Source organism: Arachis ipaensis, chromosome B7 (genome assembly GCF_059453495.1).
Source record: "Arachis ipaensis isolate K30076 ecotype BB chromosome B7, ASM5945349v1, whole genome shotgun sequence".
NCBI classification, from domain to species: Eukaryota; Viridiplantae; Streptophyta; class Magnoliopsida; order Fabales; family Fabaceae; genus Arachis; species Arachis ipaensis.
In genome coordinates, this window is record NC_142442.1 from 140131209 (window position 1) to 140157473 (window position 26265).

Genomic DNA, 26265 nt, shown 5'->3' on the forward strand with positions numbered 1-26265 from the left:
GTTCTTTTCCTTCTTCGGTCAGACACTTCAACCGGATCGACTATCTGACCGATTTACTGATTTTTTGGTCGAACCAACCAGTCCGGTCCGATTCTTACAACTATGGTTTTGACGGAAACCAACCCCACCACTAGGGGAAAAAAATGAAATTAAACCATTTTCCAAGGTTCGCTTTTCAACACTTTCCTAGTTTCCTCTCTTATACGGATCCTTCATTTCGTCCGAGTTCTGATTCTTGGAATAATATTGAAAACAAAATAAATAATAAATAAAGATAAACAATTCTCCTAATTCCATTACCGACGCTATTAAAGAAGCTCATAGAATTATCTTAAAAATATATTAAAAAAGAAAAGAAAAATCGCTATCTCCGATCTCCATCGCAAACCCTAGAACTTCATCATCTCGTCTTTTCAGGTACACTTCAAATCGATTATTGATCTTGATCATTATCAATTAAGTGATTTTTTGTTGTTCGAAAATAGCACAATTTTGGATTATTGAAATTAAAATGTGTCGAATTCGGATACAGATGTATCTGCTATTTTGAATTTACTAGCTCTTCAGAGTTTTTTTTTTTTTTTTCTTTTGAACTTTCGAGAATCTCGAGGGATATTGATGTTAGAGCTGTTTAATGAGTGAAGGAAGAGCTTCTTTCAGCTGAGAAAGGGATGTATTGAAGTGAGTATGAGAATATTGCTTGGTCATTTACTCATTTTCTCAAGTTAGTTCGTAGTTAATATTACATGTTGTGTTTAGTTTGTTTCTCCTTAGAACACAAGTTGAAGGAAGGATCATGGCATGGTGACTACGACCAAGTAGATTTTTTATATTTGACATGATTGGCCCCTGTATTAATTTCCTGAAGCTTTACTTTTCTTACCTTGTCAGCAGGTTTGGGTGGCGGTTTTATCATTTTTAATCAGTGGTGGGCCTGGTGGCGTTGGTGGTTTTTAAGCATCTGTGTATTTTTTGTTATCTTGCAACTCAACTTGATTATTTGAGCTAGAAACTTAGTCACTCGGGAATGGTCGTTGAAACTTGTAATTGCATCACGAAGTCTTGATGCCAAGTGGGATCTCCGTGAGGGAGGATGAACATCGTTAAGGGTGTTGCTGACCTTATCCGAAGAACTTCGTCAGGCCAAATTGGTGAACCTTCAGGTTACCAGGCTCAAAAATTTTCTCCTCCTGGACCAAAGATTCGCTTCAGGTAACAACACTATATAACTAAATAATAATTAGTTAACAATCTGAAACATTTCTATATGAATATAGAAATTATGCTGATGTACAATGCATGCCATTCATCTGTAGATGCAACAAACTCAAGTTTGGTAGCTTTCCATAAGTTATGTCTATCGTTGTGCTTGAAGTATTTAACTAATGGTCTAGGTTGCTTTCTTTCAGAATTAGCTAGAAGTGTTGGAAATGGAGTTTTATGTATCTTTGAATGGAGTGATCTGTTCATAGAGGCTGAATTGTGTTAGAAACTGTCTGGCGGTTAGTAATAATATAATATCATATTAGTAATATGGAGTGTGACGAGCAGCCATGGGTGTCCAAGTGGTGAGGACATGACGCAGGTTTCGATAGAAAACAAAGTAGAAGTTACAAAAGGAACTAGGATAAGCTGCTCAAATCCATTTGGATTCAAACAATAGCTACTCCTTAGAATGACCCTGAACAGAGCGCTAGTGATACTAACAGCATAAACCTATCTCAAAGCATGTTTATGGGTGAAACAAGACCCTGAAAGATGTGTGCACTCTGCTTGAACTGTATGAACTATGAACCAAATAATAAGTAACATGTTGCCAAGCAATTTTCTCCTAGTTATTCTTGCAGTCTTGGCAAACTATGCTGAACTTTCGAACAATGTTCTAGAAGTAGCAATACAAAATCAAGAATTATCTTTTGCAAGATATTCAGCTGTTGATATAGGCAAATGAATGACTTTACATAACTTAGCAATCACAACAACAACAGATGAGAAGAGAAGAGATTTACAAAAGTGGATATAGATATAGCACATATAGCTAACCTAAAGGGATAGACCGTGTAACGATACTGGGGAGTCCCTTTGAATGTTAAACCCTCAAGAGAAAACCTTAAATAGAACATCAACTGTGCACTTAATGGATGCTAAATAGGTAATTCTTTTCCAAACAAAATCAATAGTGGAAAAGGAATCTTCAAAGATACTAGAATTCGCTTCCAATCAAGGACATCAAAGCATTAGAAAAAAAATGAGGGTTTCCATATAATTTTCGCTTCTTTACACAAGCCAAAACCGTTTATTAGAATTGAGTGGCCTAACCCATCCCCGAAAGCTAGCTTAAGGGCTAAGGGTTGCCTAGCACTTATAAATGCTATCATTGCTATATTCTCAAACAATGTAAGACTTCTAATACCTCTGAACTTAGTGAAGTTGAGACTAATGTAAGTTCATGTACAATTCCAAATGGATCTCCAAAGATACCCAAAATACTGAACCAAAGCGAATTCAACACAGGGCAACATAGAACGAGATGGACCTCCATTCAGAATCTAAACCGCAGATTCTACACATAGTCGGCGACAAAGTAAGGAGTAGCCTACACATCAAGAGCTTGTCACTAGCATTAATCTAATTAGGATCTGCAAACAAAAGTTTTTTCCATAATCCGTAGTTGCGACCTTAATTAGCATGCATATATGTTAGCATGCGTATATCTTAGTAATCCATCCATTTTGCTTTCATTTGAGTTCTATTTAATTTTATACTTTTTCCCAGTGATGTTGGTGATGAGGCAATTGTAAATACTCTATGGGAGCGATATGAGAAAGTTGATGATAAGGTATGCTTGGAGTTATGCTAATTAGTTTTATAATTATTGTACATTAAATTTCTGAAGCTTGACAACCTTTTCATGAGCTATATATATATATATATATATATATATATATATATATATATTTGCATTTAAGTCATGTATGGTATCCAGGTTATTCTTTTAAATTTTCTATGATTTCTTGGTCTTGTACAGATGATAGATTCTCATATGTCGATTCTCTTCATCTCAAAAATGTTTTTTGTCTGTGCATTCTCTGTCTTCTTTTGTAATCTTGTTGTCTCACCACTTCTAATAATTTTGTTTGCGTGAACACCCAAATTAATCGCTATCAATTTTTAGTTTTGACAAATTAGTCCCTAACAGAAAGGAATTGACAATTTAGTTCTTGATCTTTTTAAATATTAGGCAAGTTAGTCACTAACAAAATATAAAGACAAGTTAGTCCGTTATCTTTTCAATTTCTAGACAGTTTAATCTTTCTATCATATTTATTTCTACAGAAAATTAGAGATTCATTAAGATGATAAGAAGGATGATACAAATTGGGGATAAGGGTTCCCCTATACAAAAGAAAAACAAAACAAAACAAAATATTTATCTATAAAGCATAGGTTTCAATCTCTCAACATCTCTGAGAGGGAAAGTCCCCTACAAAGAATATGAGCTTTACACCAAATAGATGCTAAACATCGAATCTTATTCTGTAAAATATGCTTGTCAGAAATCTGCCACTGAAAGTTCGTGCATTACACCACGGATGCAATTATCAGGTTAGGCCGTCTACATTACACCCTTTGTGTGTGGCCCTTTTTTGGACCCTGCATGAGATGGCAGAGATGCTTGCGCACTGGACTGTCCTTTTTTATTATGGACTAATATGTACGATATTTTAAAATATTATGGACTAATTTGTCAATTTTATTTCTTTGAGGACCAATTTGCTGAATTCCAAATTTATTAAGGATTAATCTCTGAGGCTTACTCATTTTATTTTGTAATCCCTTTGAATAAAGGAAGATGAGGCATATGTGCTTTCTCAGTTGTGGGTTGCTGTATTTCTTGATAATGATGGTTTCTATCTTACTCTATACAACAGTAGTTATTTATTTAGCAACTTCCCCGTATAACATAATTTTCTTAATGTTTTAGGTGGAGAAAAAGAGGTTGCTTCACGTTTTCATCAAGCAATTTGTAGTTGCCTACAAGGACTGGCAACCTGTAAATTCCGGTATATTGGTAGAGTCTGCATCTGTTGAGAACTTACAATCTGCTGATGATGTGGTTGTTGGCTGCTCAGCTGGACATCCCGTTGAAGTTATTCGAGTATTAATTGATGAGATTACTCAGCTAAGCTCATTGGTCACTGAGTGTAAGTTGCAAATCATTGTGTCATCATCGTTGTCGTCATCATCCTCTTCTTCTTCTTTTCCTTCTCCATCACCTTCTCCTTCCTCCTTTTTAAGTCTATATCTGCTAGAAATATGGCCAAAGTGAAGTGCTTTCTGAATAACTTGGATAATGCTCGTCCTCAGGCTTGCTTTAGGTGGAGTTGAGGAGATCCACTCTATACACTGTAATATTAGAGCTTATTCTACAGATTATTTTTTTGCCACTTATACATGTCTAGTCCTGTTTATGCTACAATCTAGATGTCTAGTTGTGGGCACAGGGTGTGGGTATTAAGTCAGCTTGGGAATCATTCCCCATTAAGTTAGCTTGGATTGAGTCAGACCCTGAGAATTCTACTACTAACATCGATTAAGACGTAGTCTGGCTGGGTTTAAACTTTAGTGCATTTTATAATCAATAATAAGCATTAGGCCTTTATTGTCTGTATGTAAAGTAAATGGAAATGAGAAAACAGGCTTTATAGTTATTTCCCATTCTCCTATTGGGAACAACTATTTAATTTTAATTTGCCAAGTCAAAATTGAGTCCCATTTCATTTACTTGATTTCATGATGATGTTGAATTCTTAAAAATTGTAATTTTGGTTACTGATTTTGTAACTGCTAACAGTAATTTACAATAATTTTAGTTCTCTCTTGTTCTTTTCAGTGAGCACCAGCGTGGTGCAATCCCCAGAAGAGTTATCTGGGGCCACTACCAAGTCATTTATTACATCTGAAGGATATTTTATTTTGGATGCACTAAAAATTATAACCCGTTCATTATATAATTGTCGTGTCTTTGGATACTATGGTGGGGTTCAGAAACTTACAGCACTAATGAAAGGTATGATCCATCTCACATGTCTAAGGGTTTTTCTTATAATTTATGGTTTTGGTAACTCTTTTCTATGATATTATGTCAAAATATTTCTATATTTCCACTTGTGATTTTTGGGTTTTGCATATTGTTTCTTTATAGTCCATGATGTTGTCTGTTTGTATTTTGTATTTTATTTTGCACTTTGGATGTTGTATTGCCATGCATTTTTGAGCTGGCATGGTTCCGAAAATTAGATTTACTTCCATTAGAAGTCTATATATGAACTCAATTTCTGGAATTTAATAGGATTCACTTTCTAAAATCTATCTTACTTCCCACTCTACACACTTGCATTTCAAAAGTTAACTTTCTTTGTTACAATGGATCGTTATATGCATTTTAAAAACAATTGAAGTTGATTTTTACTCTGGTTTCATTTTGTTAATTGTTACAGGGGCAGTCGTACAACTTAAAACCATAAGTGGTGCCCTTTCTGCTGATGAAAGTTTGTCCGTCTTTGTGGCAGATAAAATCAAGCTTCTCCAACAAATTCTGACATATGTTGTGTCAATCATTTATATTTTCATTGATTTAGGATATAATATAGACAAACAAGACGAGTTGTTCTGCCATCCTGTAGGCATTACTTTTCATGCTGATGCTCCAATCAGCTCTTCAAACAGTTCAAGGGATTTATCTACTGAAGCAAGGCTACATTGGCGACAGAAAGCAGTTGTTTCTGTGATGGAGGCTGGTGGTCTAAATTGGTTAGTAGGTAAGGTAGGAATCTATTGTTTTGTTACTTGGAAAAAATATGTGCTCCAAATAATTATACATGAATGAAGGGTACAAATAAATTCTTTAAAGTTGGTTAAATACATTTATAGGGCACTGGATTTTTCACACACATTAGAAGGTCTATTTCAATTTTTTCTATTTTACTTTTACATAGATTCATAACAGGCTGTGACTGGCAACTATTATCCGAAGGTCATTGTTTGTTGTTATAGGTTTTAGGAATGTTGATTGTATAGTTTTGTAAGTGGTGTCCTATAATAATTTTTTTTGTCCCAAAGTTTGAATTTATATATAAGGACCTATTAAAGATTTATATAGTTACGGAGTTAACTTATAACAAAGTATTTGGAAATTTGGTGAAATTGTAGGACTCAATGGTTAAGGGTAATTTAACTTGATGTTAATGGCTCCCCCCTCCACCTAGGGAAAAAACCTTAGGCTCGTTTGGTTGCTAGTTTGTGGAAAAAAAAGTGGGATTAAGGAATTAAAATCTTGTTGCCTGAAACAGAAAGAGAGGGGGGGGGGGGGGAGTAAAAACGAAAATATAAATTTTAACGGATTCGGTCCCTGATTCTGCTGTAATATCAGAAATCAGAGATGAGGATTAGGCAGGGCACGTGTGCCTTTGTGCACATGTGTCCTCTTATTGTGTAAGCATACAAAAAGTCTAGGTGGAGTCTTCTCGAGTAAAAATAGAAGTTAGACAGACCTATTTGCTATTTATTCCAACTTGAAGTTTGAGAAAGTCAATTTGATATTTAATTGCTCCGTGTTGATTGTATTTGATGGGATGTTCACAGACCTCTCCTAGATATCTAGACTTATTTTATATCTTCTTTTTATGATTGTCCATATTGTATTCATCAGACTTGATTTGTCACAGAGCTATTACGTGTCATCAGAAGATTCAGCTTGAAAGAGCTGTGGATGGATGATTCACTTCAGTACTTGAGCTTGAAAATCCTTTCCTTGGCCTTGGCTTTAAATCCCCGGGGTCAAAATCATTTTAAAAGTATTGGAGGGCTGGAAGTGCTTTTTGATGGTCTTGGATTTCCATCGAATTATGCTAGAGTTTACAGTAAATTTGTTTTGGCTGACGGATTGAGGTAATGTAACTTCAGTGGGTTTGTTTATTTATTTTTTGGTTTAGTAGTTTTTTTTTTGGGGGGAGTGGACAGTGAGAGGGTAATGTATCTTCACAAGAAGAAATAAAAGGAAAACACATTGGTTCTACGAGATTGGGCCAAGTAAAACTGCATGTCAATCTCTTTGCTTGTCTACCAAAGAAACCACATCTATAAAGGTCATTTGCAGAACTTTTTCCTGAAAGAAGCTAGGAAGGTAACCCCACTCCAATTACTGTCAAAAGATGAGGAAGTTTCCTTCAAAAAATCTAGGATTATGTGGGATGTCCAAAGTGTGCTTGGTGTTGGATTTGATGAGTGGTTCTTTCCCCATAACCCTCTTTTTCCTTAGGTACTCACACATTCCTTTCCAGCCAAATATGCCAGTTGCCAGAACATGATCTGCACAGTTCTTTTGCACATCTTGTAGGTTGAGTCTTTATGGATTATTAAGTGATGATGGGTGTCATGGTTTTGCAGGGATGATAAACCACTGCAGAGAACTTTCCAGCTTCATATTCTTGCTCTGGAAGTTTTGAGGGAAGCTGTGTATCCTTAGTTCGCATATGTTAATTTCTGAGGCTCTACTAATTTGCAAGCACAGTTGTTTTGATGAGTCCTTTTATGTAAATATCCCTATACTACTTAAAATCTACAATCTAAGTAGCAGAGAAATTGCATCCACACCATTACATATGAAAGTTCCAAGAAGTTACATGCATATTAATCTGAGCTGTATTTCTCTGTTTAATATTCATTCATGGTTTTCTTAGGTCCAGTTTGGGTAAACAACTTAATTAAGTTACTTTTGAAGAAATAGCTTAAACAATAAATGCTTATATTAAAAGTAACTTATAAATAAGTTATTTTGTGTTTGGTTTTTTAGTTCTAAAAGTACTTATTTTAAGAGAAAAGTGATAAAAAGCTTTTTATTATGAGAGAAGTCATTTTTTTTAACTTTTCCTTAAGCACCAAAATAACTTTTTAGAAAGTTGCAATTTTGTTTTGAAAATTGTACCAGACATTAATACTACACCTTTACATAAGTTAAAAGTTAAAAAAAGTCACTTATGAACCTATCCAAACGGGCCCTTAGTTTTTATTCTGTGGCAGATAGGATGATTATCCGTCGTGCATGTGTTCAAATTTATGGGGTAGTTGTTGCCCTATTTTTTCCTTAAAGAAGACTGCCTGGTGCTTGATTCTCTTGCTCAAATTTTATGTGACCTTGAGACCTTGACATTTAAACAGCTATGGAAATACAAACAACTTGCAATTTCTTTGTGAAATTGGTAGGGTGCATAAATTTGCAAATAGCTTTTGTTCACCAGCTTTTGTGCTTCAAGATTTGGGGCAAGAGAAGGGTCATCCTCTGCATCAGGCTGTTGGTTTGCTTGATCTTGACACTAAAAAGGAAGAGAATGGTGTTAAACCCAATCCAGCTGCGTCATCAGCTAGCCATCCAACCCATGTTTCCTTTTTTGAGTTTTGGAATGATTATGTTATTAGGTTGAGCAGGGGTCTTTGTTCATTTCTTCTAGTACCTGAAGGCTCAAAATCTCTTACAGTCCAAGTATGTTCTAGTCGGTTGTCATTGCCTATTTCTTCAGCCTATTGTGAACTGTCAATCAAATGGGTCATAAGAGTTCTATTTGCAATATTTCCTTGCATCAAAGCTTGCTTAAGTCAGAATGGGTCGCCAAGTTATTCAAGGTTGATTTCACTAATTGGCCGTGAATTTCTTTGTACATCTGCTTAAAGTTCCAGTCTGTAAAAGCAGTATTTTGGGAACTATTTCTGTTATTATGGTCGTGGAATTGGTGCTTTCATGTATTGAACTAATTATGTGGTATTGTTTTTCTCATATTTACTGCAGGGTTTTTGTCACTATTCTACAGAACACAGTTCTTAATGCATTCAGAGACATTCTCTCTTCTTCTCCTCTCTTACTTGAAATTTTCCGTGAAGAGGGAATATGGAATCTTGTCTTTTCAGAAAATTTCTTTTACTTCGAATCAGTTTCTGATGAATCTGCTAGACAGATACTTGATAACGATGAGGATTCTGAAATACTGTCTGCTCCAAGTAGTGTAAGCAACATGGCAGAAGTTAGTGGTGTCAATAATCTACAGTTAGAAATAATTTCATTTGTGGAGTTTGCTGCCACTTCAAGTGGAAATGCACACAACATGGTGGGTTCTCTCATTTGCCCCTCCTAGATTCTTTCTGTTAATAATTACTTCCATCATTTGAAAATGAGGTTTGGTAGAAGCTTCAAATCACCTTTTCTTAGATTCACCTTTGTAATATATGCTTGTGTCCAGAGCTTTTGTGACATGAACTGGATTACTGGAAGTTTCATGTGGTTTATATAGATCAGTAGATTGGAAATGACACCATTTTATCAAGAGGTGTAGTGATTTGTGAAAGATATACAATGGCAATGTAGTCTCAGCTGCATTGTTGAAACTAATTGTTATATTTAATCACCTGTACCAGATATTTGCATTAACTTAAAACTAGCAGTGTTGTTATTTGATAATGCCCATTTTTATTTTGCTAAACTATGCTGGCCTTTTTCTTTCTTTTGTGGGAGAGGGATTCCAAAAGTGAAATCAGTTATTTCGATACCACTATTCTAACTAAACTCTAACTCTGTTATCTTGTGTGCCTTTCTTGATGATTTCTATCTATTGATTATCTTAATTTGAGTAAAGATGTATAGTCTTATGGTGCTTGCATTTTTGTTCTTTGTGATGTGTAATTCTTTCTCTCTTTCTCATTGTTTCAATCTAACTCTTCTGTATCAGAAATTGTATGTGGGAATTTTCTAATGCATTTCTACATTTGGTTCAATGACAGGCTGAAATGTCTGCTATGCTGGATGCACTTGAACATTCTGCTTATAATCCTGAAATTGCTAGTGTTCTTTTGAGGAGTTTGGTTCGCATTTTGCAGCTCTCTCCAGAAAAAACAATTGCTTCCTTTAATACATTGAATGCAATTTCCCGGGTTCTAAAGGTTGCTTGTGTTCAAGGACAAGAGTCTAGAAGATCTGGTATCATGAACCCCTCCAATGAGAATAGTAGCATGGAATTATTATCACTGGTGCATGACCAATACAAATCCAATTTGTCTGAGAGTGTAAAAAGTTGGTTTAATTGTATGAAATTATGCCTGGAGTTCTTTTCCAAGTTCTCAGAAGCTGTTGAAGACACTAGGAGTTTGATCTTGCATAATTTTTCATGCGTTGATTGCTTGTTTGATTTGTTTTGGGTAGAAGGTTTGAGACAGGATGTGCTTAGACACATACTTGATCTAATGAAGGTATTGTGTTTTATGTATCCATATATCGTGATTTTTTGTGTGTTAGGATGCAACTTTGGAATCATAGTGCATGCCATAACTATTATGTAAATTTTTTGTATTATATTATGTTTAACACTGCCCTTTTTACAGATTGTACCACACTCTGAGGAAGATAAAAAAGCAATGTTACAGTTATGCTCTAAGTATTTAGAAGTGTTCACTCAAATAAAAGAACGAGAAAAAAGTTTTGTTGATCTGTCTATTGATTTGTTGGGTGGGATGAGAGATTTGCTACAGGCTAACCAAGCAGTATGTTCCAGCATTAATTTTTGTCCCAACTATATTTTGCTTACGACTTCACATGCATCTGGCAATTTAACTGATTTTCTTTTTTGTTTGTTTGTTTCGGGGTGGGTGGGATTTGTATTGTTTCAGTACTATCAAGCTCTATTTCGTGACGGGGAATGCTTCTTGCATGTTGTATCGCTGCTTAACAGCAACCTTGATGAGCCAAATAGGGAGAAATTAGTTTTGAATGTCCTCCAAACACTCACTTGTCTGCTTGCAAGTAATGATGCTTCAAAGGTACTGATTTTCTTTTTTTCTTTCTGTTTTCTTTTTAATGTGTTTCGTTTCCCTTAGTTATTGGCATCAATGTCTTTCTCTTTATTGTTTTATTTGACACAAGCACAAGTGGCATCAAATTGCTGTTTCTTAATCCAAAAGTGAATTCTTTTGTTTTCCTTTACTGTAATGTGATCATATTTGCTGTTTTAATTGCTTAATCTTTTTCAAACTAAAATAAAATATTCTTTGTTCAAATTGAATGAATGATGAATAATGAAAATTTGGTTTCCAATGTTTGCACTCATTGCCAATTTGATTTTATATATTTATTTTCCTTTTCACCTCACCCTTCACTTGAATTATATCATTGTATCTCCCTTAGAAATTCACTTCGTATTTTTTAATTGCTTCCAGGCTGCATTTAGAGCACTTGCCGGAAAGGGTTACCAGACAATGCAGAGTCTTCTGTTAGATTTTTGCCATTGGCATTCAAGTGAAAGCTTTCTAGATGAATTGCTTGATATGCTTTTTGACGGAAAATTTGACATCAATACTAGTCCAAAGATTAAGGTGATATGCTATAGCATGGCTTCCAAAAACTGTTCGGTGAATGTGCATTGTTTTGTTTTTGATTCCTATTCCTAGAGCATGGCTTCCAAAAGTGGCATTTGTTGCACAAAATGCAGCATGTTATGTATTTAGAACTATTGTAATTTATTGAAATTTTATGATAGTATTTTACTTATTGTTCTGTTTTTGCATTTTTGATTTCAGAATGAAGATGTAATAATATTATATCTATCTGTACTGCAAAAGGTTTGGAATTCATTTTCCGTTGCCTTCTCTTCGTCAATTGTTAATTTTCTTGATTACTTTTTGAGTATTTGATTAATCTCATTTTGAGAAAATAATACCATCTGTTTTATTTCTTGCTGTCTTGTGATTGGGCAGAGCAGTGAGTCTTTGCAGCATTACGGACTAGACATGTTTCAGCAACTGCTAAGAGATTCCATCTCCAACAGAGCTTCTTGTGTCAGAGCAGGAATGCTTAATTTTCTTCTTAATTGGTTTTCTCAAGAGGATAATGATAGTGTAATCTTTAAGATTTCTCATTTAATTGAAGCCATTGGTGGGCATAGCATATCCGGCAAGGACATCCGCAAAATCTTTGCTCTACTGCGAAGTGAGAAAGTTGGGAAGAGGAGACAATACTGCTCTGTTTTGTTGACAAGTCTCTTGTCAATGCTACATGAGAAGGGGCCAACTGCATTCTTTGATCTTGATGGAAGTGATTCCGTAAGTACTCAAGCTATTCTCTTTTGTGAAGGTTATGACAAATACAAATAGAACCAGGGATATGAAATCTGAATGAGCTTCTGAGAGTAATCTCACTTAAATATGGGTGAATTTGGTAAGCTTACTAGAGAGATATTTGTGCTTTTCAAAAGCAAAAGTATGTCATTTTGTGTTTGGTAAATTAAAAAATATTATGTGCTTGTACTTTTAGCTTTTAAAGGCTATGAATATTTTTGAAAGCATCTATGATTATGAAGATAGTTTTCACAATTACCTTGTGCTTTTCAATATTAAAAAAAAATCTATTATAATTTTATATATTAATAACTGTCTTCTTTTGTTCTTATTTCTTATTACGTTAATATCTATTAAAATCATTTTAATTATTTAAAAGCTATTTCACCAAACTCTTGTATTGCTTATGGAAAGCCATTTATATTTTGTTTTACAGAACATAACTGTTATAACTTTTGCTAATATTTGAAAAGCCAAGAAACATAGACAACTTTTGAAAGGTACAGACTTGACCAAACTCACCCTATATCATTCACATTTTTGTTGTAGCTTTGAATTACTTTGACTTACTGTTGTTTGTGAATCTTACTAGAAGACGTGTACTCAAAATAATTATACAGAAGGTTCTTTTTGAGCTTCAATTTTGATTCTGACATTTACGGAATTAAGACGTACTGTTTTTGTTGGCTGTTAATTGATGCTGTATGCTATTTGTGAAGTATTTGCTTTTTTCAAATGGATGTTCAACTGCATGCGTTTTTCTTTTGCAGAATTACTTTTGTATGCGCTAATGTAAAATGTAATTTTGTATCATTCTTATTGCTATGGGACCTTTATCTCATTGTTTTCAAATCCTTGTAGGGTATCATTCTTAAAACACCTCTGCAGTGGCCTATGTATAAGGGTTTTTCTTTTTCCTGCTGGCTCAGGATTGAGAACTTCCCTAAAAATGGAACAATGGGTCTTTTCAGTTTTCTTACAGAAAGTGGAAAAGGAACCTTGGCTGTGCTTGCAAGGGAGAAGCTAACTTATGAGGTAGGAAAACAAATCTTGAGATAAGCTTCTTCATTTTCTAAGATTGGGTTCTGATTATGCATTTATTTGTGTTGGTTTAGTTGGTCTGACCTTCCATTCATTCTATTTTGGGTTTTGCTAACATTATTTTAACATTGATCTTTTTTTTTCTTCTTTATCTGTCTCCCCCACCCCTCTTTTTCTATGTTGCAGTCAATTAACCTAAAGAAACAGCGTGTGGACCTGAATGTTAATCTAGTTAGGAGTAGATGGCATTTTCTTTGCATAACTCATAGCATTGGAAGAGCGTTTTCAGGGGGTAGTTTGTTGAGATGTTATATCGATGGTGATCTTGTCTCATCTGAAAGATGCAGGTTTATGCCATGTTAATTGTTCTATAATCAATTAAAAATTTATACTGTTTGACGAATTGACCTTTGTGTCACTATGACTTGAGTTACATGCTTTGTTTATTCAGGTATGCTAAAGTGAGTGAATCATTAACAAGTTGTACGGTTGGTTCAAAAATTAAGATGCCTCACTATGAAGACAATGCACTCATCTTTGAATCAATCCGAGATTCGGGCCCTTTTTTTGGCCAAATTGGCCCCGTTTATTTGTTTAATGACGCCCTTTCTGCTGAACAAGTTCAGAGTATCTACTCTCTGGGACCCAGTTATATGTATTCATTCCTTGATAATGAAGCTTTACCACTTTGTGGTGATAAGTTACCCAGTGGGATTCTTGATGTAAAAGATGGTCTTGCATCAAAAATCATCTTTGGACTCAATGCTCAGGTCCTTAATTTTTTTTTTTAATTTTTTTCCTTCTATACATTGCCTGTTGATAGAGTTTGAGAAAGGGAGAGGAGAGAAGAGTTAGAAGAGAGAAGAAGGAGTTGAGAGTGAATATTTATTATGTTATTTCATTACTGAGTCTGAGCTCAGTTCACTGCTTGTATACATAGCTGAGTAGCTTATTCAGTAAGCTAGTACAAAGGGGTAGAAGAAACTTCTCATACTTAAGTTAGTTGTAAGATCTATACAAGCTGGCACCTACTCTAACTGTATAACAGATTCTGCTTCTTCTAGACTCATAGCTCACCTTTCAAGTCACCCGATTATCTGTACATGTATATGATTTTGTTCTCTTTGTATTTATTTTATTTATTTATTTATTTATTGAATCGAAAGAGTATGTTTAAGCCATATTTGTTCTAAAGTTTAGACTCCGAATGGCTTTATTAATTTTTTCAGGCAAGTGTTGGCAAAATGCTGTTTAATGTTTCACCAATAATGAGTCAGGCATTGGAGAAGAATTCCTTTGAGGCGGCTGTAATTGGTGGAACTCAGTTATGTTCACGACGCTTGCTGCAGCAAATAATATATTGTGTCGGTGGCGTATCTGTGCTTTTCCCGCTTATCGCCCAGACACAGTGTAGTAAATTTGAAATTGAAAAGGTGGGAGAATATGAAAAGACATTAGTAGCACAGACAATGAGGGAGTATATGATGACTGAGGTTATTGAGCTGATTGCTTCTCTTATAGATGAGAACTTAGCAAATCAACAACAGATGTATCTTGTGTCTGGATTTTCTGTCCTGGGATTCTTGTTACAATCAGTTCCTCCACGAGAACTTAATATGGAGACTCTTTCTGCATTGAAGCATCTTTTTAATGTTGTTTCTAACTCTGGTATGTTATCTTTTTAAACTTATGTTACATCCAACTTTGGTAATATTTTCTGTCGGCACACAACTTTGGTCTATGCTCCTTTCTGATTCTTCTCATGATTAGCAGGGTTGCTTGTGAAGGAGGCTATTTCTAGCATATTTCTTAATCCTCTTATCTGGGTCTACGCAATTTACAAGGTGCAACGAGAACTATACATGTTTCTGATTCAACAATTTGATAGCGATCCTCGATTACTGAGGAGTTTGTGCCGGCTTCCACGTGTTCTCGACATAATTCACCAATTCTATTGTGATAATGTCAAGCCTCGATTCCTTCCTGGAAGTAACCCTGATCAACATCCTGTTAGCAAAGGAAATACTGAGCAGAGACCTGGTGTAGAAGAAATACATAAGATCCGTCTTCTTTTGTTAAGTCTTGGTGAAATGAGTCTCAGGTATAGTTTCTTTTGATTGATTAATTTTCATATTCATACCTTATAATTTGCTCTCATCTTTCTCCTCTATAATAATTCACCATAGTATTAATTCCACTTATTCCTTGATTTATAATTATAAATTTCATTTTCTTGATATATGCAGGCAGAACATTACTGCAGGCGACATAAAAGCTCTTATAGCTTTTTTTGAGACAAGTCAAGATATGACTTGTATTGAAGATGTCTTGCACATGGTTATTCGTGCTGTTTCCCAGAAACCATTGCTTGCTTCTTTTCTCGAGCAGGTTAATATCATTGGTGGTAGTCAGGTTTTTGTCAATCTTCTCCAGCGGTATGTCACACTTACAATTTTTTCCATGAAATTCCTAATAGATTGTGAATTTTCATGAATCAAATTACATTATACATCACTGTCAGTGTTAAAAAGGTAGTAAATTGTTCTAGGATAAATTTTCAGAAAAAATGTTTTTGGTTTGTATTAGAGAAAGAGTCAAATTTCCCCCAATTCTAAAGGTAAGTTTTGCCCACGTTATTATAGTGGTTACTTCTTTCTTTTTTTTTTCCTTTTCTTTGTCTTATCTCCTAACTTTCTCACTTCCTATCTCTCTCTATCACACACACACATTGTAATCTACCTCACTTTTCTCTCTTGTGCCTTGAGCTTTCTCTCTCTTCCATTGATGCACACCAATAGTATAATTATCGTTATATGTCATGACTCTGATGATTTTTCTTCCACTGTGTGTATTTGTGTTTTATCACACTGCCACTAGACGGGCTATGTTATATGGAACAGAGTGTTGGGCAGCGAAAGGTGAGCATGAACATAAGTTAAGTGTGGCAAAGATGAGGATGTTGAGATGGATAAGCGATCACACCTGGTGGGATAAGGCTTTGTAGTTGTTATTGTTGTTGTTTGTTGTTGAATGAATATGTTTTTGACGGAAGCAAGTAATTGGGATTTTAATCTAGGTCATGGATTTATTATGATTTTTGATGGAGTGGAAATTGCTTTGGCTGATGTGGCTTGAGCGCATTCCACATCAGAACTGTAGGGTTTTTCTTGGGGATTTAATACCAAACAGAGCAAGCTAGGAATAATGCAAGGATAATTGCCTGTTGTAGTAGCAGGAACAAACTTAGGTCTTGAAATACCTATTGTACCCCTGGGATAGCTTGCTGCACAAGTTACTGCCTTTGTATATAAGCACAAAAATGTGCGTCACTTCATTTAGATCAATATTTTTGGTCTGTGTTGGAGGGTAGAGTCTGGCTTTTCTTTGTGCACTTTGGTCTTCTGTCCTTTCTAATGATTAGAAAAAGAAAAAAAATAAATAAAAGGTAAAGAGGTTGATCAAAAATTGTTTTACTACTATAACAACAACAAAGCGTTGTTTCACTAGGTGAGGTCGGCTACATAAATCAAACGACGTCATTGAGTTCTATTATGTATCATATCTACAGAGAGACCATTTATATATAGATCTTGTTTGACCACCTTATGGATGGTCTTCCTTAGGTTTTTTTCTATTTTTTACTCCTTATCCATCTTTCATGTCATCCAAACCACTTGAGACGTAATTCTACAATTTTTTTTACAATAGGTACTATTCCAGCTCTATCTTATTCAATTGTATATGACCACTCATTCATCTCAACATTTTTATTTCTGCCACATTCAACTTATGTCCGTGCTCTCCTTTGGCCATTCAACACTCTGTACTATAAAGCATAGCCGGTTTGATAGCAGTGCGATAGAGTTTACCTTTAAGTTTTAAAGGTACTTTTTTGTCACATAAAACCAGACGCACTCCGTTATTTTAACCAACCTGTTTGAATCCTACGATTTACATCCTGTTCAATATCTCCAATCTTTATCTCTGTATTAGGATTTTTCCTTCGGCGGCCGAATTTACATTCCATATATTCCATCTTGCTACGGCTTATGCGCATATCATACACTTCTATAACTTCTCTTCATAAATCCAACTTCTTATTTAGTTCTTCCTTTGACTTTCCCATAAGGACGACATCATCGGCAAAAAGAATGCACTATGACACATGCTCTTGGATATACTCTGGGAGTACTTCCAAGACTAATGTGAAAATGTATGGACTTAAGAATGATCATTGGTGTAATTCTATACCAATAGGTAATTTTTTTGTCACACCACCTTGAGTCTTCACACTAGTTGTAGCCCTATTATACATGTCTTTAATTACACAAATATATGTGATCCTTACTCTTTTTTTTTTTCCAAAACCTTCCATAAGACCTCTCTTGGCATCCTATCCCACGCTTTTTCCAAATCAATAAATACCATATGTAGATCCGTTTTATTACTATGATATTTCTCCATCATCCTTGTTAACATGTGTGTAGCTTAAGGGATTTGTCTGGCATAAAACCAAATTGGTTATCTGTTACTTATGTCTCTTGTCTCGGCTTCCGTTCCATCACCTTTCCCATAACTTCTTGGTATGACTCATGAGCTTGATTTCTCTATAGTTTTCGCAACTCTGTATATCCCCTTATTTTTGTAGATAAGTACTAAGGTGTTCTTTCTCCACTTATCTGACATCTTTTTTTACCTTAAAATTTCATTAAAAAGTTTGATTAACCAACTGATATTTTTCTCTCCAACGCTCTTCCAAACTTCAATCAGAATATTATCGGGTCCTACTGTCCTGCCATTTTTTATCCGCTTTAGAGTTTCTTTTACCTCGAAGTCTCGAATCCTTCGATAGTAATTGAAGTTTTGATTCTTCTTCTTTGGGCATAACTGACCAAGGATCAAGGCTCGGAAGAGTCTTCTATTTTTCTTTAAATAATTCATAGAAGTAGCTCTTCCACCTTTTTTTATCTTCTCATCTTAAGCCAAAACCTCTCCGTCTTTATTCTTTATACACTTAACTTGATCTAAGTCTCTCCTTCTTTTATGGCTCTTTGCGATTTTATATATACTTTTTTCTTCTTTCTTCGTACCTAAAGACTGGTAGAGACCTTCATATACTCTTGTTCTTACTTCACTTACAGCTACTTTTGTCTCTTTCTTAGCCGTCTTATATTTTTCCCAATTATCTCCCTCCACATCTTCTCCGCGCTTCCATTCCCTTCCCATTTTGCCTCTTCTTCTGCCTGTCTTAGGAAATTTCCTTGTTCCTCATCTTTTATCCGCCAGCTTCTTTGTATGACGTCTTTTCCACAACTTTTGTTCAACGTGAAAATTCATGACGAGCATTCTATGTTGTGTTGTTAAACTCTTGCCCGAAATACTTTTACAATTAATGCAAAATTTTCGGTCGACTCTCTTCAACAAGAAGTCAATTTGAGAGCTTGTCATGCCACTCCTATAGGTTATAAGATATTTATCTCTCTTTTTAAAACATGTATTTGTGATGAGAAGGTCAAAGGTCGAAGAAAAATCAAAAATAGTTTTACTCTCGGTATTGACCACCCCGAAACCATGGCCTCCGTGAATATTTCCATACTTCATCACTTTTTTTCTAACATGGCCATTTAAATCTCCTCCTAAGAAAATCTTATCTCCCGAAGATATGTCTTGGACCAAGCTCTCTAGATCTTCCCAAAATCTTATCTTGTGTTGCTCGTCTGAATCTATTTGCGGTGCATAGATGCTAATCACATGAAAACTACCTCCTTCCGCCACAAGTTTGATAGAGATGATACGATCATCCACCCTCTTGGCATCCACTACGTCCTTCTTCCATTGCTTATCCACGATAATACCTACCCTATTACTATTCTTCATCTTTCCTGTATACCAAAGTTTGAACTTGGAGGTATCCAACTCCCTAGCTTTTGCGCCGACCATTTTGTTTCTTATAGGCACATGATGTTAATCTTCCTTCTTGTCATGGTATTTACTACCTCTATAGATTTTTTTATTAGAGTGCCTATGTTTCATGTCCCAAATCTCAATTTTCTGTTACTCCGACCTTTGCCTTTATCTTTTTATTTGTGAACTAACTTATTTACCCTCGTCCGTTCACAAAAACGTGAGAAGCTTTGCTCATTTAACACTACACCCGGGCACCGATGCAGCGGCTCTTGCTCATTGACATTGTACGCGAGCCATACAATGCGTTGCTTCTGGGCAACAACTTAGCTTTAGCACAATAACATCTTTGTTCAATGTCATGAAGATTCGACTAAGTTTTTATGTTGGCTGTCGAAGGTCTAACACCACCCTCCTCTTTTATCCGGGTTTGGGACTGACTATATACCGCAGGTGTAGCGTAGGCGGAGTTATCAAAAATTGTTTTACTACTAACAGAAAAACTTATGCCGAGAGGGGAGGATAAGTAATCCTCCTTAATTAACAACGGTAAAAATAACAATGAAAAGGGAGGATAGTGTCTGAATTTCTAATTCTTAGGCAACAACCATTTTACACTTTCCAACAGTATCATATCAATTTGCAGCCATTTGGTAGTTTTGGGTAATATTACTGGGCTCATTGATATATCTTCTTTTTTGATAATAAAAAAAGGTTCAACTAGTTTATGGATTTGAGTTTTACATATATAGTTGTAAAAAAGTAGGCATTATAAATATCAGGTTCTTATATTTTCTCATTTTTTTTTGGTTATCATAGAGAATCTGAATCCATCAGGTTACTGAGCTTACAGTTCATAGGAAGGCTTTTAGTTGGCCTACCATCTGAGAAGAAGGGAACAAGATTTTTCAACCTCCCAATGGGAAGACCTAGATCTCTTTCTGAAGGCCAAAGGAAAAACAGAATGCAACCAATTTTCCTAGCTATATCTGATAGACTGTTCTACTTTCCACAGACTGATAATCTCTGTGCCACGTTATTTGATGTTCTTCTTGGTGGTGCTAGCCCCAAGCAGGTAATGTGGAATATAGACCCCCTCATGTTTCTTTTCTCTAATTTGGTATATTCTGACAATAATCATATGTGGAATGGCACTGCTTCCTTTTGCAAGCCTTAGGTCGTGTACTTAAAAATGAATTCAAGTACAGTAATATTGCAAACTACGGAATTTGGCTATTTATTATTTGTTGTCATGTTCTGTTAATCATGGAAGGAACTAATGGCTTACAGGTTTTACAAAGGAACAACCAATTTGAGAGGGTCAGAAGCAAGGGCATTACTACCCATTTTTTACTTCCTCAAATGTTGCCACTGATTTTCAGATATCTGTCTGGCTGCGAAGATGGACTTGCAAAAATTAAAATTATCAGAGATCTACTTGATCTTCTTGATTCAAATCCTTCCAATATTGAAGCTTTTATGGTATGACCGTTGTTAGTTCATGTTTATTTATATATTTGTTGATACAGTTGACAACCTGTTTCATTGATAATATTGTTAATAGGAATATGGGTGGAATGCATGGCTTTCATGTTCTCTAAAGCTTGATATTTTAAAAGACCACAATGTCCAGTCACTTGATCAAAGTGAAAATAGCATGGATCAGCTGCTATTGGTGAGGAACTTGTTTTCTCTAGTTCTCTGTCACTATTTGCATTCTGTAAAAGGTGGTTGGCAACAATTGGAAGAGACAGTCAATTTCCTTATCATGCACTCTGAAGTAAGCCTGAATCTGACTACACCTTGACATTGTAGATTTTAGTAATGTATGTTATTCTAGTCTGGTTATTATAGTCAGCGCCATATACTAATTCAAGTCATGGCCTTGTTTAAATATTCTCTTTGTAGGATGGCAATTCTTGTCCAAATTTTCTTCGTGATATGTATGATGATATTATTCAGAATATGGTGGAGCTTTCAGCTGTGGATAATATTTTCATTTCACAACCCTGTCGAGATAATACGTTGTATTTGCTGAGACTAATTGATGACATGCTGATATCTGAGATTGACAAAGAACTCCCGGTATTGGGTTTATCTGCATCCTTTATGTATGAGGCTATGTTTGGTATATAGTTAAATTTCTATAGAAAAAATTTCATTAATTAATTACTAGGGATCATAATTTCTCCTTCCTTAAAAGTTAAACATGTTTGATAAAGAATAAACCATCCAAATTAGAGAGAGGAATGTTGCACTGGGAGAATGGTTACACGAAAAATCTGAAAATCATCAATTGTAACTGAAATTCAATTCCCTAATTTTCTAGTTTTGTTAACTTTCAAACATGTTTTATCATAGAATTCACGTACTCAAATTTACTCTTGTTTGTACATAGCCTGACTTTCCTACTAAGTTGGGCATTAATGCAACTCCAATATCATTGAAACAACTGTTTTTTAGGTGTGCAAAATCCATACATCAACTAGATTGCTTAGATGCTAGGTAGACTTGGGTCATCAGCATGAGTTCAAGCCATTTAATTCTTCTGAGCCATATGTAAAGCCAAAAGTGCAGCACTCTATTGCGACATAAATTCTTGTCTTCCTTCCCTTTATGATTTGACAATAGTTAACTTTATTCCAACAATGGGCAATTGCAAAGATTAACAGTAACAAAGCACCCTACCTGAAATGTTCAAGCTGAGAATAATTTTAGAAACTAGATGTCTCCAGACTGACTTATGGTGTTCATGATGGCTCAAAGAGATACTACTTTATAAGGCTTTTGAGTCTTTATTAGATTGTGTTTGTCTATTTTTTGGCAGAGATATCCAAATGTTGCATCATGCTCCGATTCTATAAATGAGAATGGCTTTAGAACTTCTGTTCAAGATTTGCTTTTTTTCCCCCCCTTAAAAAGAAAATTTCTTGCAGTTCTTTGGAAGTGACTCTGAATTTCACCTTAACTTGGAAATGGAATCTCACAAAGAGTACAACTCCGCTTTAAAAGAAGTGCTAATAGGAGAGGCTGACGAACAAACATCAAGGTATTGAAATGATGAATCTTGCTGTCCTTCTTGTTTGCACTATCAACACTTGTGAAGAGAAAAGAAAGTGTTTTTTTATGGTTTAGATCACATTATTTACAGTTTGGTCTTTTGTAATCTTTCAGAAAATCAAAGAATTTCAAGCCGCCAATGACAAATGATGATTCGATTGCAGAGAAATGGTGGAATCTATATGACAAATTGTGGGTTGTTATTAGCAAGATGAATAATAAAGGACCTAGCAACATGTTACCCAAAGCTTCATCGTTTGCAGGACCATCCCTTAGTCAAAGGGCACGTGGATTAGTTGAGTCATTAAACATTCCGGCTGCTGAAGTGGCTGCTGTTGTTGTATCAGGAGGAATTGGCAGTGCTTTGAGTGTAAAACCTAACAAAAATGTTGATAAAGCTATGGTTTTACGGGCAGAAAGGTGCCCTAGAATTATTTATCGCCTTGTTATCCTGTACCTTTGTAGAGCTTCCCTAGAAAGGGCATCCCGGTGTGTCCAACAGTTCACCTCACTTTTACCTTCCCTTTTAACTGCTGATGATGAACAAAGCAAGAGTAGGCTTCAACTTGTTATTTGGTAAGATTTTTCTTCTATATACACAGCCTGATCTTGAATGTTTAATTTTAATCATAATGGATTGTATTTTCTAGTTATTGTAGAAACTAAGCTTTGGTTTGGATGTTGCTAGGTCACTGCTTGCAGTTAGGGCACAGTATGGAATGTTGGATGATGGTGCTCGTATTCATCTCCTATCTCATCTGATACGAGAGACTGTCAATATTGGAAAATCGATGCTTGCTACTAGCATTGTGAGCAGGGATGACACCATGGATTCAAGCCATAACTCAAAAGATGCAGGATCCATACAAAATTTGATTCAAAAGGATCGTGTTCTTGCAGCAGTATGGCCAAAATGCTATATTGATCAAAATAGTGTCTTCTGGTTTTTTTGTTCCCTATTTCTTTTGTTGTTGTTGTTGTTGTTGTGCGTGTGTGTGTGTTGCTATAGTGGTGGTAGGTATGGGTTCCAGTGAAACTTAGGAAATTTTGAGATAGGTAAAACTGATATAGGTGATTTCAAGTATCAAAGATGTTGCACTTGTTCTTGTGGTCAAAATGATTTTTGCTAGTACTAGAGAATTCATAATGTCAAAACATATTTAGATGATTTCAGCTAGCAAAGATGACTACAAATAGGAGATACTAGTCACTAGTTGATTGGTCAAATTGGTTATTTCAGTCTCTGCTACACTGAGATACTTCAGTGATTATAATTATATAACTGTTATTATAATGTATTTTGTTTTTATTATATGACACATTGCCTTTGCTGTATTCCTTTTTCTCTACAATAACCATCGTTATTTTTCAAATTTTACTGATTTCTTCGGTTTCAGGTCAGTGATGAAGCTAAATACATGAAGACATCAAAGACTGACCGCGACCAGCAGATACAGGAACTCCATTCTAGACTAGATGAAAACTCATTGGCTGAATCTAGTAACAAGAAAGTTATTGAAGATGAGATACAAAATAGCTTGAACACTGTTCTAGCTTCGGATGAAAGCAGAAGAACGGAATTCCAGCTTACTTATGAGGAGGAGCAGCAGAATGTAGCTGTATACATAACATCCTTCTTTGTTCTTTTACTTATTCATAATAGCGCTGCTTTTCTCCTCCTCCAATTCTTTTTGGTAAATGCAAAGTAAATTTGTGATAAAACTTGGATTGTTTTTACAGGAAAAATGGATACACATGTTTCGTTCATTGATTGATGAGAGAGGCCCTTGGTCTACCAACCCCTTTCCAAACCATGCTGTCAAACGCTGGAAACTGGACAAGACGGAAGATACATGGCGTCGTAGGCCCAAACTTCGACAAAATTACCATTTTGATGAAAATCTGTGTAATCCTCTTTCAATCACTTCTGCCGAGGTTGCTACTCCAGTCAATGATAGTAATCCTGGTGTTATGGCAAACATATCGGAGCAAATGAAGGAACTATTGCTGAAAGGGATAAGGAAAATAACTGATGAGGGGTCCTTGGATGGTAATGAAACCAATACTGAAATAGGTGGACAGAAGACACTGATTCTCTCTGATAATCCAGATTGTCAACAATCCTCCGACATACTTAAGGAGAGCAGTGACAGAAAGGATACTGGCCAAGATCGTAAAGACATTTCCTCTTCGTCTGATACAGAAGCTAGTGAGGTATGTGGGGGTACAGGGGAATATGATGCTATTATACTTTGAGGGAGTCTCAAGATGCATTGCTGATGTGATGTCTAATTTCCATTTTCAGGTGCTGGTGTCAGTTCCATGTGTTCTTGTGACCCCAAAGAGGAAATTAGCTGGTCATTTGGCTATCATGAAAAATGTTTTGCATTTTTCTTCTCAGTTCTTGGTTGAAGGTACCGGTGGGTCATCTGTTTTCAGAAACTTTGATGCATCAACTAGTTCTGATGGGACCAAGTCTGATCAAAAGAAGTGGCCTGCTTCTGATATGGAACTCCAGAAGGGAATTACAGTTGGCAATGTAGAGGTTATAAATGGGAATGGTTCTTCTAAACTTATGAGATGTGTTAAACGCCATCGAAGATGGAGCATGGCCAAGGTTGATTTTATTGGTTTACATTATTTTCTTTAGTTTTTTTTTTTTAATAAGTTTGTATATTCTTTCTTTTTTGTGTGATTTTTGGTCTGAAATCTTTTTTAGATAAAAGCTGTTCATTGGACTCGGTATTTGCTAAGATATACTGCCATAGAGATCTTCTTCAGCAATTCAGCTGCCCCAGTTTTTCTAAATTTTGCATCTTTGAAGGACGCAAAAGATATTGGGAACTTGATTGTTAATTCAAGAAATGACTATTTATTTCCCAAAGGAAATGGAAAGAGTGGTTCTATTAATTTTGTTGATCGCCGAATGGCACAGGAGATGGCAGAAACTGCCAGAGAGAGCTGGAGGAGAAGGGAAATAACAAACTTTGAATATTTAATGATTCTCAACACACTAGCTGGAAGATCTTATAATGATTTAACCCAGTATCCTGTTTTCCCTTGGGTCTTGGCTGATTACTCGTCTGAGCTTCTTGATTATAACAAGTCATCTACATTTCGGGATCTCTCAAAGCCTGTTGGAGCACTCGATAATAAACGATTTGAGGTTATTTACTAAAGCATTGATGGAATGCTCTTAAAACTTTTTTAAGTATCATTCTTAGCATGTGCTTCTTCTTGCATTCAGGTGTTTGAAGACAGATACCGTAACTTCTGTGATCCTGATATACCCAGGTAATTATCCAGCATGACTGTAGAATTTACAATGGTCTTTTGTAGGCTGAAACCCAACATAAACACACATCACTTTTATGAATTTTGCTCACATGTTTTGGTGCATGTCTGTGGATGCAGTTTCTACTATGGATCTCATTACTCAAGTATGGGCATAGTGCTTTATTACCTTCTTAGATTAGAACCCTTCACATCTCTTCACCGTAATCTACAGGTATCCTACTCTGCTTCATTGCATGTCTTGATGCTTAATGTGGGTTGTTGACTTCTGGGAACTTTCATTAACTATACAAAAATGGACTTTCATTAATTATCAACCCAATGCTTAGCTGGGAAATTTGCATGAAACATTAAGGTTCCAGCAATCTCAACAAGGTGTCTATTCTTTCTCTTTGCTATCCCAGTCTGCTAGGGAGTATGTGGACAAATTGACTGATGCAAAAAATTGCAATGGTACATAAAAAGAAAGATCAAAAGAAAAATATTCTTTTGCATCGTCACTAATAGAGTGAGTTAGGGAAGTGTCTAGAAGAGTATCAAAGCCAGAAGTGGTTACTGATCTGTTAAGACAGTGCCAGCAAGGACAATTCCATCTAGCCAACTTGGATTTTCTTAACTGGCTTAAGCGTGACCCTCCTGCCCCTCTTCATTATATACAGACTTTACTTAGGTTTTAATCTCGAATTTGGTCAGTACATGATCTATTATTCGCTTAAGCTTATGTGGGAATTCGTATTTTGACACGATATTGAGGCCTTTGTTTCCAATGTAGTCATGTGTTTTCCACATATTTTTTATAATTATATTGAG

General features: G+C 35.5%; 1 protein-coding gene across 7 annotated transcripts in view; it reads left to right on the plus strand.

Annotated features, from left to right (window-relative positions):
- The first annotated feature begins 270 nt into the window (after positions 1–270).
- Positions 271–26265, plus strand: part of LOC107607912 (binding protein) — a 31651-nt gene continuing 5656 nt past the window's right edge. The window contains exons 1-36 of one of the 7 annotated variants that reach the window (XM_088493011.1): positions 296–417; positions 602–681; positions 895–1212; positions 2776–2839; positions 3986–4205; positions 4895–5071; positions 5502–5822; positions 6729–6951; positions 7450–7518; positions 8221–8682; positions 8846–9161; positions 9832–10296; positions 10429–10587; positions 10714–10863; positions 11260–11415; positions 11620–11661; positions 11797–12141; positions 13018–13191; positions 13384–13544; positions 13649–13967; positions 14427–14865; positions 14968–15298; positions 15444–15632; positions 19921–20176; positions 20392–20583; positions 20666–20881; positions 21010–21186; positions 22038–22150; positions 22276–22737; positions 22850–23063; positions 23559–23780; positions 23902–24375; positions 24467–24778; positions 24881–25327; positions 25409–25455; positions 25576–25669. In XM_088493011.1, coding sequence (XP_088349137.1) covers positions 1094–1212; positions 2776–2839; positions 3986–4205; positions 4895–5071; positions 5502–5822; positions 6729–6951; positions 7450–7518; positions 8221–8682; positions 8846–9161; positions 9832–10296; positions 10429–10587; positions 10714–10863; positions 11260–11415; positions 11620–11661; positions 11797–12141; positions 13018–13191; positions 13384–13544; positions 13649–13967; positions 14427–14865; positions 14968–15298; positions 15444–15632; positions 19921–20176; positions 20392–20583; positions 20666–20881; positions 21010–21186; positions 22038–22150; positions 22276–22737; positions 22850–23063; positions 23559–23780; positions 23902–24375; positions 24467–24778; positions 24881–25327; positions 25409–25455; positions 25576–25669 — 8127 coding nt within the window. In that variant the 5' untranslated portion in view covers positions 296–417; positions 602–681; positions 895–1093. Of the gene's footprint in view, positions 418–601; positions 682–891; positions 1213–2775; positions 2840–3985; positions 4206–4894; positions 5072–5501; positions 5828–6728; positions 6952–7449; positions 7519–8220; positions 8683–8845; positions 9162–9831; positions 10297–10428; positions 10588–10713; positions 10864–11259; positions 11416–11619; positions 11662–11796; positions 12142–13017; positions 13192–13383; positions 13545–13648; positions 13968–14426; positions 14866–14967; positions 15299–15443; positions 15633–19920; positions 20177–20391; positions 20584–20665; positions 20882–21009; positions 21187–22037; positions 22151–22275; positions 22738–22849; positions 23064–23558; positions 23781–23901; positions 24376–24466; positions 24779–24880; positions 25328–25408; positions 25456–25575; positions 25670–26265 lie in introns of those variants that run through there. The other 6 variants (XM_088493014.1, XM_088493012.1, XM_088493010.1 and 3 more) reach the window with 6 other exon arrangements.